Source organism: Colletotrichum lupini, chromosome 10 (genome assembly GCF_023278565.1).
Source record: "Colletotrichum lupini chromosome 10, complete sequence".
In the NCBI taxonomy this organism is placed as follows: domain Eukaryota; kingdom Fungi; phylum Ascomycota; class Sordariomycetes; order Glomerellales; family Glomerellaceae; genus Colletotrichum; species Colletotrichum lupini.
In genome coordinates, this window is record NC_064673.1 from 2,360,674 (window position 1) to 2,373,902 (window position 13,229).

The following is a 13,229-nucleotide window of genomic DNA, read 5'->3' on the forward strand; positions in this document are numbered from 1 at the left end:
TGCCAGATGCCTCTGGTGGACAATTTTGTTATGCGAAATCATTTAACGGTTTTGCACCTGTGGGCCCCGCAATCTGGTCAACCGAGTCGGTGCCAGATCCCCAAAAGCTTCATCTCACGACAATTGTCAATGGGGAGGTGGTCGAAGAGACGGGTACAAGTGACATAATTTGGTCGGTGGCCCAGATCATTGCCCACCTCTCGAGGCACGACTTTGCGGAGGGGAACAGTGATCATGACAGGCACTCCCTCTAGCGTCGGTTACTTTCGAGGCGCCTTTCTCAAGGACGGTGACTTGGTAGAAGTAGGGATCTCTGGACTGGGGAGAATCGCAAATTGGATCGTCTTTTGACGCGCAAAAGAACGGGACACGAAAGAGATGTCTGCGACGTTGTTCAGAGGCTCGACTCGAAGCAGTTGAACCCAAAACTATCACCGCATAGATATTCCAACTGCACAGGGGAGCACCAGCTATAGCACCCCTCAGACGTATTTGCGAGAAGTTGTGGTATCTCGCCCACGTTTTCATCCAAACCCAATTCGATGTCGAAAAGTTCCCTCGGAGACTGGCAAGCGCCATGTGGCTCAGACGCTCCGTCATAGACAGATCCAACACCAGACTGTCGCATACCCGATCGAGTTTTATTTGTGGCTCTGAGTGACTCATTGTGCAGATTCAAATGAGAAAAGTAAATCTTGCAGTATTTTCTCAATGAGGATTGTTTCTCGAGGTTTCTCTTATATTCTATTGACTTGGAAGTCATCAGGCCTGCGAGAATCGGCACCATTAGACTGAAAGAATGGTCTCGATATAGAAACGGATGTACTCACCCAGCAGCAGAGAACCTAGCTCCCAGAAAGTAGCAAAGTGGGAAAGAATTAGGGCTGAAAGCTCTTGGTTGCACGATGAACTTAGTGACCGCGACGAAGACGTTGATGGATAGGTGCGGGCAGAAAGAAGTGTTCCGGCGAAGAATGGGTGACTGAAGGCGATGTATTCGGGGTGCCAACGGTTGAGGATTCTCGAATAGTCATCTCCGATCGTCGCAACACCCGACGCCGGTGTTGCTGTCAGAACTTGTAAACACGCTTGAGTGTTTGCCAACATTAGATGCATGCCAATAATCCAATTGGCGTTCGCAAAAGTCCTGGCAGTGAAGACAGGTGGCTTAGTTTCCAGTCCATATCTCCGAGAAACTACAAGAGAGAAGTAAGTTATTGAGCTAGCGAGATCGCTATATTCTCGCTGAGACTTCTGCTGGCCTGAAGCTGCCTCGTACGCCAAAGCCATCAGATAGTTGGCCACGAGGAACCACGCTCGCTCGTCTTTGTTCGGAGAGTCGAGCAAGACTCTCCAAACCTGTGTTGGATCAAGAGGAATGACCGGTGACTCGCATGGGCTGTTGGAAAACCACGCTTCATCGCTGACCGGGAGACGCACAATGATCCTTTGGCTGTTGAGTCCTCGCGGCCTCATTGAGAGGATTGAAGCGAACGTATCGATCTCCCATACGAGCCAAAATGCTCTCCTACGCTCCTCTTCTGCCGACCACTTTGTGGACGCCATTTCATTGCCGCCATCTTCTTTGTCCATACAGCAGACGTCGAGGTCGTAAGCTAAGCGAACACATACCCCGGTGAGTATCCATGCTTGATGACTTGGGCCGGCCGTGTAGAGATAAAAGGCCAACAATACACACCCCTGTAAATATTCCAACGTTGTTTCGCTATCGGACGATCGCAGTCGGCCGTAATATTGAATCGCCCATTCGGCGAAATTATCCCCACGATTCGGTGGTGACAATCCCTGGAAGTACTCATTATTTGAGTGTCGCGCGGCGAGAGCAAAGATCCCATGTAACAGAAGGCCCTCTTCCAGCGACACCTGGAGTAACCTCTCTTTTTGGAAACTACCATCGACAATGTATCTGGCGAAGAAGTTTGGTCGATGAAGCAATGGCAACCATGCTTGAATTTTGTCGAAGTACAAATTGACGAGCTCTGTTGCCACTTCAGCAGGTATCTCGGTCCGGTATAAATTCTTTTCTGTGCTTTCTCCAGCACCTCCCGCTTCGATTTCAACTTTTCGATCAGCTCTGGGCTCGAGACAATGGCTTGTTGAGTTGGCGGAAGTACAGCCTAGGGCCACTATGGCGTCCTGCTCCGCATCGTCTCGACAAGTCCCAACCGATCCGGAGTAACTAGGGCTCGTAGCAATTGATTGATCGCTGCCTTGCTCTCTGCCTGGAGATTGGCCCGTAGAGCTTTGGCTTTTTGGAGTTTCGTCAAGTCTGGATTCAAGAAGGCTAACAAGATGTTCTATCAGAGGCTTAGTATAAACACAATTGACGTATTCGGGATGGGACTGGGTCTAACCAAGCCTTTGAGGGTCTATCACGTTTAAATCCTTCTGTTTTGCGGGCCGTTTTCGGAATTCGGGGGCTTTCCTTTTTGTCGGGAATGTACAAGACCCGCCTGTTCTCCGACAGAGACCGCAGATGGGTTGCCGCATATCGCCTACAGGTTCAAGATCAGTGACGTGGGTAGAGACGTAGGGAAATTCAGAAGTCCTTGCATACACCTTGTCTTCTTGCTGCGTTGGAAGAAGTCAGTACGATTAAGCCGGGAAGAGTAGGAGAAACAGTGATGTGACCTTAAGTCATACTCTGTAGGCGGCGACTTACCGTCGGCACTCGATACAAGCGCGAAATCCCCTCTCTGGGGCAATAGCTGCAATGATATTGCTGTCTTTTGAGACCCGGGCATCTTTTGTCGGTCCTAAGCCAGTGATACTTGCTTCGGCCTCCATCTGGATCAAGCCTGTGCAACGATAACGATGCTGGAGGAGACGTTCGCGACTCTAGAATTGCATGTCTTATGCAGTCAGGACAAGAATAGCCCCGGAAGACGTAAGGCTTTGGGCGATATGGAGTGGATGTAAACGACGCTTAGAGGACGACGATGAACATGTCGATGTATGACTGAAGCAAATTCATGTAGCTTGGAGATGTGCCCCGCTGGCTACTACGGCAGACTGCAAGAGGCACTCCGCCAAAACACTTTTTTCATGTGTCAAAGCAGAAATCGTATTTTACGGTTACCCCACTACCTAGGATAGGGTTTAAACTAGTATAATAACCTATAAATAGGGGTTATAGAGATTTATAACTTAAGAGATATTTTAATTTTATAATATATTAAACCGTATAATAATATATAAAATTATATAATATTGTACCTTAATATAAAAGTTTTTCTTTTTTTTATAACTTTATTATAAAAGTAATTATTACTTTTTACCCTCTTATAAATAAAAATCACTCTTTACTTAAGTTATTAAATTAATAGCTCGTTTATAAATATTATAATATAAATCTATAATAACTTTTAGTTTTTATATAAAACGTTACTAAACTAATTAACCTTATAATACCTCTTCGTAAAGCTATTCCGAAACGACTAATCGATAATAATACTTATATAAGCTTTGCCCTTTTTATATAATAAGAACGTATAAACGTATAAGCCTTAATATTAATAAAGTCTCTTTTTATAAGCTTAAAAAAGCGGGAACGAAGTATTTAATAAATAAAAAAAGAGCTAAAATAACTACTAATAATTAATATCTCTATCATATTATATAATATATCCTTTTTTAAAAACGAACTTAACGGTTTCTAAGTAATAACTTATATTAATATTTAAGTTATTAAGAAGTTTATTAAAAAAGTTTAGTTTAATCGCTTTTTAACGTTTATTTTATATTAAGATATAATACGATTTATTATTTTATATTTTATAATAAACTAATAAATTCTTTTAATAAAGGAGTTAGTATTTTTAATTAATATAAAGAATTTTTATAATATTTTAGAGTACTGTAAAGTAGCGTACGAAGCTATAAATTTAAAGAGATTCCTTTTTAAAACTACGATTTTATATAAAAAAGATAATTACTAACTTTTTATTATTTTTTAAACTAGAATTAAGTCGCTAGTTATTAAACCTTAGTTAGTAAAAAAGGGAAAAGGTCGTATAAAGCTAATTATAACTAAAACTTTAAGCAAAACGACGTATAGAAATATTCCGAAAACACGGCTTTTAATAGGTATTAGTATTAAACTAACGATAAAAATTAAAGAGGAATTGTTAATTAAATAAAAAAAGAAGATTATTAAAAAGGAGGTAAAGGCTAAGAAAAAGGTTAAAAAAAATAAAAACGATAGAAAAGACGAGATTATAATAGTTTAATAAGAAGATAAAGTTTATAATAATAAATAACTTAGTATACTATAAGGATAGAAACGAGCATTCTTATTAATAAATAATTTAAAATAAACTATAATTATATTTATAATTCTTTTTCGTCCTTAGTATCGCTCGTAATTACGAAGCTATTTAATACTTTAAAATTAATTTTAAAGTCTTCTAATCTCTACTTAACTTATATAATACTGCCCTATAGTTTACTAAGTAAAGTAACTTCTAGTTAAAGCTTATTATGTATATATTACTTTAGACGAATATAAAGATATTAATACGCTTTAAAATAAGGATAATTAGCCTCGCTAAACTTCGTACTTTTAACTAATATAATTAGGGAGCTTTTAATAATTAAGGTATAAATTTATAAAGTAGCTTAAGGAAGATATACGTCTAGATTATTACTATTTTAAATAGCGTTTAATAGTTATTAAACTTAGTTTTAGTTAATTAGCTATATAAAGTCTTATATAGTTCGTAACGTAAGTTAATAATATAGTTACTATAGCTAACTAAAAATAATATAAGGGCGACCTTTTTAACAACGAATTCGATAAGAGTTCTAAATTTATACGAAGTTAATAAAATTAGAACGAATTAGTAATATATACGTAAATAGAAGTATAATCTAGTTAGAGAGTATATCTATATAAAATAGCCCTTAGAACTTAAGTAGTTAAAAGTATTTTTATAAACGTAAGTATACTTATATATATTAAGATATATATTACTTACTTACTAATATGCTAATCTATTTTAATAAAGACGATTTTACTAACTTTTAATCTTAATATTATAGATACTTTTGCTAAAGATTTAGTAATTACGGAATATAATTGGACTTTTTATTATTAAACGGTATTATAAAAAGTAATAATAAATACTAGACGTAAGAACGGTTTCTTTCCCTCGGTCTAAATAAACTCGTAATAATATAAATCCCTATTATTAAATAATAGGAAGATATTATATAAGTATATTCCGGGACGTATAGGTAGAAACCCCTATATAGAACTATATAATAAACTACGAATAAGTATTAATACTAATATAAATCTTAAATTTAAATAGTAAAAGCTTATCGTACGTATTTAAAGACTAAATATAATTTAATCTAGGAGTTATAAACCCTTTACGACGGTACTTTATCTTACTTAACTAATCTTAAACTTATTATAAAAAGGTTTTATAATATATAAAGTATAGTTTATCTTAGCTAATAATATAAGCTTATTAGCGAACTTATATATAAAGATACTCTTTACTATACCCTTTAATATAGCGAGTAACTTTTAGTATATTAAAAAAGAACTTTTTTAATCGTTATTATATAATTACGAGCTATTTTAGTATTTATCGTTACTAAAGCTAATTTTATTAACGAAGTATTAATAATCCTATAGCTATAATTATAAATCCTTTAGACTAGAGTTAAAAAAAGATATTTTTATTATTTAAGTATTATTAAAAAAATAATTCTTAGATATAAATTAATAGATCTTTAGAAAAGACCGTACGCTCTTCTCGTTATAAGTCCTATTTCGTAAGTTAACGTTTAAAAGTTTGCTTTATAATTCTAGTATTAAAAACTATAAAGATATATATAATAATTATATTATAGGTCTAATTACTTTTTAATTTTATAATAATTATTGTTTAATATAATAAAAGATTAATACGTAGTCGTACTATTTTAAAAAAGTAGTAATATATAAAATAAGAAACTAAGAAAGAAATTTCAAATAAGGGGTAAATATTTATATATAATTATAGTAATATGTAAGGGTATCCTTTTATTTATAAGGTTTTATAAATATATATATAGAAATATAAATACTTATAGGGATTTATAACGCTAAAAAGGATAGAAAAGTATATAATAATAATATATAATAAATAAAAGTTCTATAATTTTACTAGAAACGTTAAACTTTAGGGGGAGCCTTTATATAGTTAGTTACGGCCTTTTACGGGCTAAACTAAGCGCGTATACTCTAGTTTATAACTAGTAAGTACCCTACGACTCTATAGGGGCCTTATTGCCCGGGTATTAAGCCTAACTATACTATATCCTAATATATACTTATATAAACTCCTATACTATGCTATATAAGAATATTAAATTAATTACTCCTTATTTAGAGTCTATATAAGTTAATAACGCTCTTTATAATCCTATATATTATTATATATACCCTCTTTATTATTTTTAGCCTACTTAGCTACTTATTTAAAGGCTTTTATTATTATATAAAAGTATATAGCGGGGATAGTACTTAAAGACTTAAATAGAGCGCTAATACGGACTTTATTATAGCCCTTATAATTATAACCGCGCTTAACGACTTTAATCAGCGTATTACGAGCTAATACGAACCGTTAGTAAACTATAAATAAATATAAAGTAGTATAGGGTAATATATAAGTAATAACGAGAAATATAACGAGCATATACTCGTATATAATAGACATATAATTATAACTAGAGTAGCCCTTACTTATAAAAGTAACGTAATTAATAAAAATACCTTTATTAGCCTTATAACGAGCGCACGACTCGGTATTAGTTTTAATATTATTATATATAATTATTTAAATAGTATTAATAGCCTAAGTATAAGTTATAGCGATATCCGGGGGTATATAACGGCCATTCTTAGTAATTTTAGAGTTAAGCTTAATTTAACGCTAGGGCTAGATTATATAGGTTAGTATAGTAATATTAAATAGTATAGGGTAATATATACTAACCTATATAATACTAAGGTTATAGATTTAATAAAAAGTCTTTAAAAGGGAAGATAAAGAGCCCATAAATAATATAAGAATCCGTATAATAAGGAAGCTATTATATAGAAGTATATATATTAATAAGGAGGTAAGAGGTTATTTTATAAGACGTAAAGTCGTTAGGGTACTACGTAAGTTAGTATACGGGGACCGTCGGGAGCTATATACCCTTAATACGGGCCGGAACGCTATATTAAGCACTTATTATAAATATTATATAGTATATATGATTATTAAGAAAGGGAGTATTTTATACGAAATTATTAGTATATATACGTAAATAGTTAATACTAAAGAAAAAAGTAAATAAAAAGAATTAAATTATGAATAGGTATATATATATAATTATACTTATAATTGCGTATACATTAGCCTAAGAAGAAGTATAATTACTAATTAGTAAAAATTGCACTAGTAATTACGTATAAAATTACTTAATTATACTTAATTAATATTTCTAATTAGTAAATTACGAATATTACACTTATAATTACGTATATAATTAGGTAATAATAATAAAAATAAAGTAAAAAAGGGTATAAAGTATAATAAGGTAAAATATAATCGCTAATAAGTAATTATAGGGGCGTAAGTAGATTACTTACCTTACTTAAGGAATATTAAGTTAGTTAAGAGGAAAGGGAAATTAATTAGTAATAGAAATTAATAGAGAGGATATGCCCCCTAGCTACTTTACTTTTACTAAGCGGCATAACCGCCCTTACGTAACTACTATTACTTATAATTATAAGTAATTCTTTATAATAATATACGGGATTTATTATAATATTTATTTATACGTACGAGAAAGTCGCGCTATTAATGCTTAAAATTTACGGTGGCCGTAGGTCTATTGGAAAGAACGGTTTTGGCGGAGTGCCTCTTGCAGTCTGCCGTAGCTACCCCAGATTCCAGGTGAGGGGCCGCCCGGGGTTTACGGGATGTGATGCAGGGGCTGCTTGGGCACAGGTCGCTTCAACGGGAACTAGACCGGCAACGCATTCCTCATGGGGTAATCAAAATCGACCCTCTTTTACATGTATCATCTACCTTGGACCTAGTACACTTTCAAACAAGTTATTCAATTTCAGCCATCTGTGATGCTCCGGTCTTCTCCTGACACTCTCTCAGCATCTGCAAGCCTGCATGGCACGCCTCAATATGAAAAGGTATTGATAGTATGCAGCTGCTGACTGGAAATGCCATTATATGGGAATATGTCGAGATGATTGCTGAGAACCTCTGAGCTTTAAAGTTTCTGAGATGGCCACACTAGGTACTCCGTACTTAGAACTCAGTATCTGTGTGGGGACGGTCAACCACGGCGTTCCGAATTGCCGTCCTTGGGGGCACATTGACTAGGCACGTGCGGTCAAGTGAAGAACCTTGGACAAGAGTTCAGCCGGATGAAGATCACCGCGGTGGACGTCGGCATAGTGAGAGCGGTCGACAATATTCTCGCCAGATCGAGGTGCTAATTTACAAAAAGCCCAAAGTCATCTGAGGGAAACATTGTCGTCATTCTGAGCTGTGTGACTTTCAACCAAAGATTTGCTAGTCGGAATCGAATTATTCAATCGCGTTAACCATGAGCTCGACAATTGTACGTCGAATTTTGTTGCTCAACTGCCTGGTTCGACGTTTTTATGACTGATTATTTCGCAGGTAATTGAGCACCACGTACCAGTCTTGGTCGTTGGCGCTGGTCCCGCTGGGTTGCTTCTGGCACTGCAGTTGGCGAAGAATGGTGTCCAAAGCTTGATAGCTGAACGAAACCTAGATTCAACGAAACGGCCAAAAATGGATATCACTAATTGTCGAAGCATGGAGCTGCTTAGAAGACTCGGGATTGCCGATGACTTGCGGGCTCAAGGCGTCCCACAACACTACTCTTTCGACGTTCTCTTCAGTACGGGCCTCTCAGAAAATGGAGAGCTCATTGACAAATGGGTAAGCTTATGCTTGCCCCGATACCCCTGCTAGATCAATGGCTTTGTAATTCTCATGAGAAAGTAGAACCTTCCTTCGCCAGACGAATGGCGCCAGCGCATCCATGCTTGCAATGATGGTTCCATGCCAAGGGAGCCATACCAGCGCTGCAGTCAGGCTATTTTCGAAGCCTGGCTGAAGCGTCGCATAGAGTCCGAAGAGCTAGTCGAAGATCACTTCGGCCTCAAGTTCGAAAGTTGTGCAGAAACCTCCGACGGGGTTAAATCGGAACTCGTCAACACCGTCACTGGAGAGCGGCATATGGTCACCAGTCAGTATCTGGTCGGCTGTGACGGCGCTGGCAGTAGCGTCCGTCGGCAACTTTACATCAAGATGATTGGTGGTCCTGTGTGAGTTAGCATGGTTTTCCATCGAAGACTAGCAACTTGAGTCTCTAATGTGATATTGTCCAGACCTTCTGCGATGTATCTCATTCACTTCAAGTCACGAGATCTCACGGCATTGCACAAGCAAGGCCAATTCTGGCACATTTTCTTCACCAGCGGCAGCGTCATAATATCTCAAGACGAAGTTGATACATGGACAATCCATATTCCCATATCTCTCGACACTGATTGGAAGTCCCTTGATCCAACAGAGTCCATATACCGAGGGCTGGGCGGGTCTTTGGCTCCTTATCCCATCAAGGTGGACGAAATCCTCGTTTGCAGCTCGTGGCGCCCAAACATCGCTATTGCCGAACACTTTGCTTCTGAAAGTTTCAGAGTGTTCTTAGCCGGCGATGCAGCTCATCAAAATATTCCCACTGGTGGATACGGCATGAACACGGCTGTTGGCGACGTCTTTGATTTAGGATGGAAACTATCGGCTGTTCTTAATGGCTGGGGAGGGCAAGAATTGCTCCGCTCCTATGAAGTCGAACGAAAACCGGTTGCAATTCGCAACATCGAACGGTCTGGTCAACATTTTCAAGTTCACCAGACTTACGTCAAGTGGGTGGCCGACGGAGGCTCAGATGTCCTTTTCAATAGGGAGGAGCGTAGACTTCTGTTTAACCGCATAAAGGCACATACCGAGACCCACCAAGGTGAGAACAAGGACCACGGAATCGAAATGGGATATCGGTACAACGCATCGCCTGTCATCCTCCAGAACGAAGCTGGAGAAGGAGGACAGGAGCCTTCATGGGATCCGCAAACATTTGTGCCATCCTCATGGCCTGGTGGGCGTGCTCCTCATGTCTATCTTCGGGATGGCAAAACCAGCATTTTCGACCTGTTTGGAGTAGGATTTTCAATCATTGACTTCACACAAGCTGGGACCTGGAGTCAAGAGTTTGAGGCAGCAGCTGGAATGCTCAATATTCCGCTGACGAAGGTTTATTTGCCCGGAGAGATCCAGGCTAGGAAGGTGTGGGGTAGAGATGCGGTTCTCGTCCGTCCTGATGACCACATAGCTTGGAGGTCACCACTCGACGGGAAGAGACCGGATATTAGAGCAGTCTTAGAAATTGCATCAGGGAGACAACGGCAGACACCTTTGAAGAAAGACTGCAAATCTTCTCATGCGTTGGAGGGTATCAAGCAGCACGGATTTACATCAACCTTGGGCAACGTCGCAGACAACAGAACTGACCTCCTTGCCCCGTTTCAGCGCTAAAATATTGCTAGACTCCCAGAATTCCGTAGCAAACCACTCTATTACTAGGTTTATGTCTCAATTGCCGTGAGAGCGATCAACATAATCGCATCATGAGCCTTGTGAAAACAGCAAGCGCTCCTCTACGTGTCTGTTCGTCAAAGAAATGCCATCCCAGTACCACAATGGTTTTCTTCATCCTTTCTTCGTTCAGCGCTCCCGTATTCATCCCTGAAGTGATCCAAGCAACGCCAACTCCCTTGTGTAAAATATGCTGTCATGACCGGTAACAAAGAAGTGCATCTCGCTATACCCATCAAATAACGTTGGCAGAACGCAGAAGTGTGAAATACAATCTTTTCCCAGCGTTGTGCAAAAGTCCGCTATGAAAGACACCATCTACTGCCTGCCAAACTGTCAATACCGATCTGCTAGATATATGCTTCCAAGAACTCACTTGCGACCCGACGATCTAAACGACACAGTGAACTCAGAGCCATCCTTCAAGTGAGTGACTTCGTGCGTGAGGTCGTCAACTTGCTTCATTGTGGTCTCCAATTTCTGCACAGTCTCGACAATGGTTTGCTGATGAAGATCAAGTCGGTGGCAGGAATTGGAAAGATTAGTACCCATCGGCGTGTTCTCCTGGAGGTTCTTGTAGTGCGCCTCCATCGCGCGGAATTCCTGGGTCTCAGAAAGCAGGTGGTCGAGCTTGAGATGGATATCGCCCAGGGATTTATCAATTCCGCTGCGCCATTTGCGAAACTCCTCCACTTCGGGATTGGCAGTAGGAGATGCCGGAGCCTTCGATATGTTCTCTGCCAATCGGACGTCAGGCCACTGGACCCTGCTCGTTTGTACCTAGAGTGACACGTCATAAGTATCGCGCCACTCGAACAACAGAGCTCATTAAATACCAGAGGAGGGATAGATCGAGCTCCTGGAAATTGTCCCGGCATCTTGGGCCAGTCTCCCATTGCGGCCTCCCGCTGCCGCTTGTTGTTGGAGACTTGGCGGTCCATCGCTCTTGATGCGGTCGCAAACGACCTCGGACCTGCCGGTGAATGCTTCGCGTCGAGTATGATACTTCTTAGTGTACAGGATTCGTGCAGAGTTAACCAGTCTCGCGTGTCGTGCAGTTGATAATGATGAGTCGACAGAAACTTTTTGCTATTTCGCGGGAAAGGTTCAGTATGGATTTGGTAGGAAGGATCGTGAGGATGGAAGGAATGGAGAAAATTGAGTTGAGGAAAGGAAAGATTGCTTCTTGGACAAGCCGGGTGTGGTTGTCTTAATTACTAGAGCCGGCTTCACCTCCCACCTCGCAACCCAGAGATGGATACACGTCTGGCAGGTGCGGCACCCGCATCATTGAATATCTATAAGATGCGTGTCCCACTGAGTCCTGAGTCCTACTTTCCCACTCATTTCACCTTTCTTCTTTGTGTATCTCATGATCGTACTCAGCCTGCGCAAAGGTGAAGTCAATGGTGGAGTGAGGCCTCACCAAGGCCCCACAATTGCCCCTTTGGACCAAGACGGCGAAGCGAAGTTCAGACGAACAAACGGCAACTTCCTTTGCTGCCTACGGAGACAGACGGGCCGTAAACGTAAACATAATGCTCCGTTTAGCCGCTGGGTGTTCACCTTACTTTGGATATCTCCATTAAGTTTGATTCGAGACCTCGTACTTGACTGCAACAGGGTCCGATGTCTGTGTCACAGCCCGCCATCACAGTCTGACTCATTGTTGCAACAAGTGGAAGAAGAAATAGTCTCGAATCACAAACAAGTCGGAGATATCCCGCCTCGGCTAGTTTGACACCTTTGAGAAATCGTTCACTCGTCTTGGAAGCATAAATGAAGACCACTGATGACGTCTATTGAAACAATCACAGGAAGATTGTTCCTAACGACACCGGCCGGAACCCCAGACACGCCCGCTACAACATATAATTGAGGTTTATATATCCTCTGAGGCCAAGTTTACCCCGTGAAGTGATTGATGAATGTTGCCGTATCCAACAAAAAGGAACTAAGCGAGCCATACTCGAGTCAAGCTGAACTCTCGAACCAGGCTGGGCTTGACTGTCGCTTGTCAGGTCGTCCGAATTGGGATGTCTGCTCATGCACGGACAAAGTTGACTTTGCCAGCAAAAGCTTGCCAGACCAACGGTCAATGCCGTTGAAATCTCTCCACTTTCCGATTCATCAGAAGCTTGAAATCTCAAGAAGCCCAACTTGGGACCTGATTGGAGCTCTGGAAAACCGGCTGTTCAGCTTGTTTTTCGGGAGGCAACCGCCGAGAATCTAATTCGTGATAGCCTTAATCAGTAATCTTAAATTTCAAAAGATTTAGTTAAATCTTCTTTTGAGCTTGATTCTAATCTTTAGACTGCGACCCTGAAGGAAAATTATTTGTTCTTCTTTCGAATGCCTCCAGCCAGGGGCTTACTGTTACATTCCGTTTATCCGCCTGCGTGCACTGGCGTACTCATCGGAAAATGACTGGGACATCGCCATCCCATAAAGTTCCGCATGCCCTACGATGACCCCTGTGAAGATGATTCAGGTTGTGAGCACTATCAG

The 13,229-nt window shown here is 39.7% G+C and overlaps 4 protein-coding genes across 4 annotated transcripts; 2 read left to right on the plus strand and 2 right to left on the minus strand.

Annotated features, from left to right (window-relative positions):
• Positions 1–6: 6 nt before the first annotated feature.
• CLUP02_17869 (uncharacterized protein) lies at positions 7–232 on the plus strand (the record flags this gene model as incomplete). The annotated part of the gene is made up of 2 exons (XM_049296773.1): positions 7–153; positions 206–232. The coding sequence occupies 2 exons, from the start codon at positions 7–9 to the stop codon at positions 230–232; spliced, it is 174 nt and encodes a 57-aa protein (XP_049137997.1).
• Positions 233–786: 554 nt separating this feature from the next.
• Positions 787–2,808, minus strand: CLUP02_17870 (uncharacterized protein; the record flags this gene model as incomplete). The annotated part of the gene is made up of 4 exons (XM_049296774.1): positions 787–2,305; positions 2,376–2,516; positions 2,581–2,592; positions 2,684–2,808. 4 exons carry the CDS (start codon positions 2,806–2,808, stop codon positions 787–789), a joined length of 1,797 nt encoding a protein of 598 aa, XP_049137998.1.
• Positions 2,809–8,876: 6,068 nt separating this feature from the next.
• Positions 8,877–10,661, plus strand: CLUP02_17871 (FAD binding domain-containing protein; the record flags this gene model as incomplete). The annotated part of the gene is made up of 3 exons (XM_049296775.1): positions 8,877–9,002; positions 9,069–9,391; positions 9,455–10,661. The coding sequence occupies 3 exons, from the start codon at positions 8,877–8,879 to the stop codon at positions 10,659–10,661; spliced, it is 1,656 nt and encodes a 551-aa protein (XP_049137999.1).
• A 432-nt stretch (positions 10,662–11,093) lies between these two features.
• Positions 11,094–11,662, minus strand: CLUP02_17872 (uncharacterized protein; the record flags this gene model as incomplete). Its single annotated transcript, XM_049296776.1, has 2 exons — positions 11,094–11,501; positions 11,558–11,662. 2 exons carry the CDS (start codon positions 11,660–11,662, stop codon positions 11,094–11,096), a joined length of 513 nt encoding a protein of 170 aa, XP_049138000.1.
• Between the last annotated feature and the right edge of the window lie 1,567 nt (positions 11,663–13,229).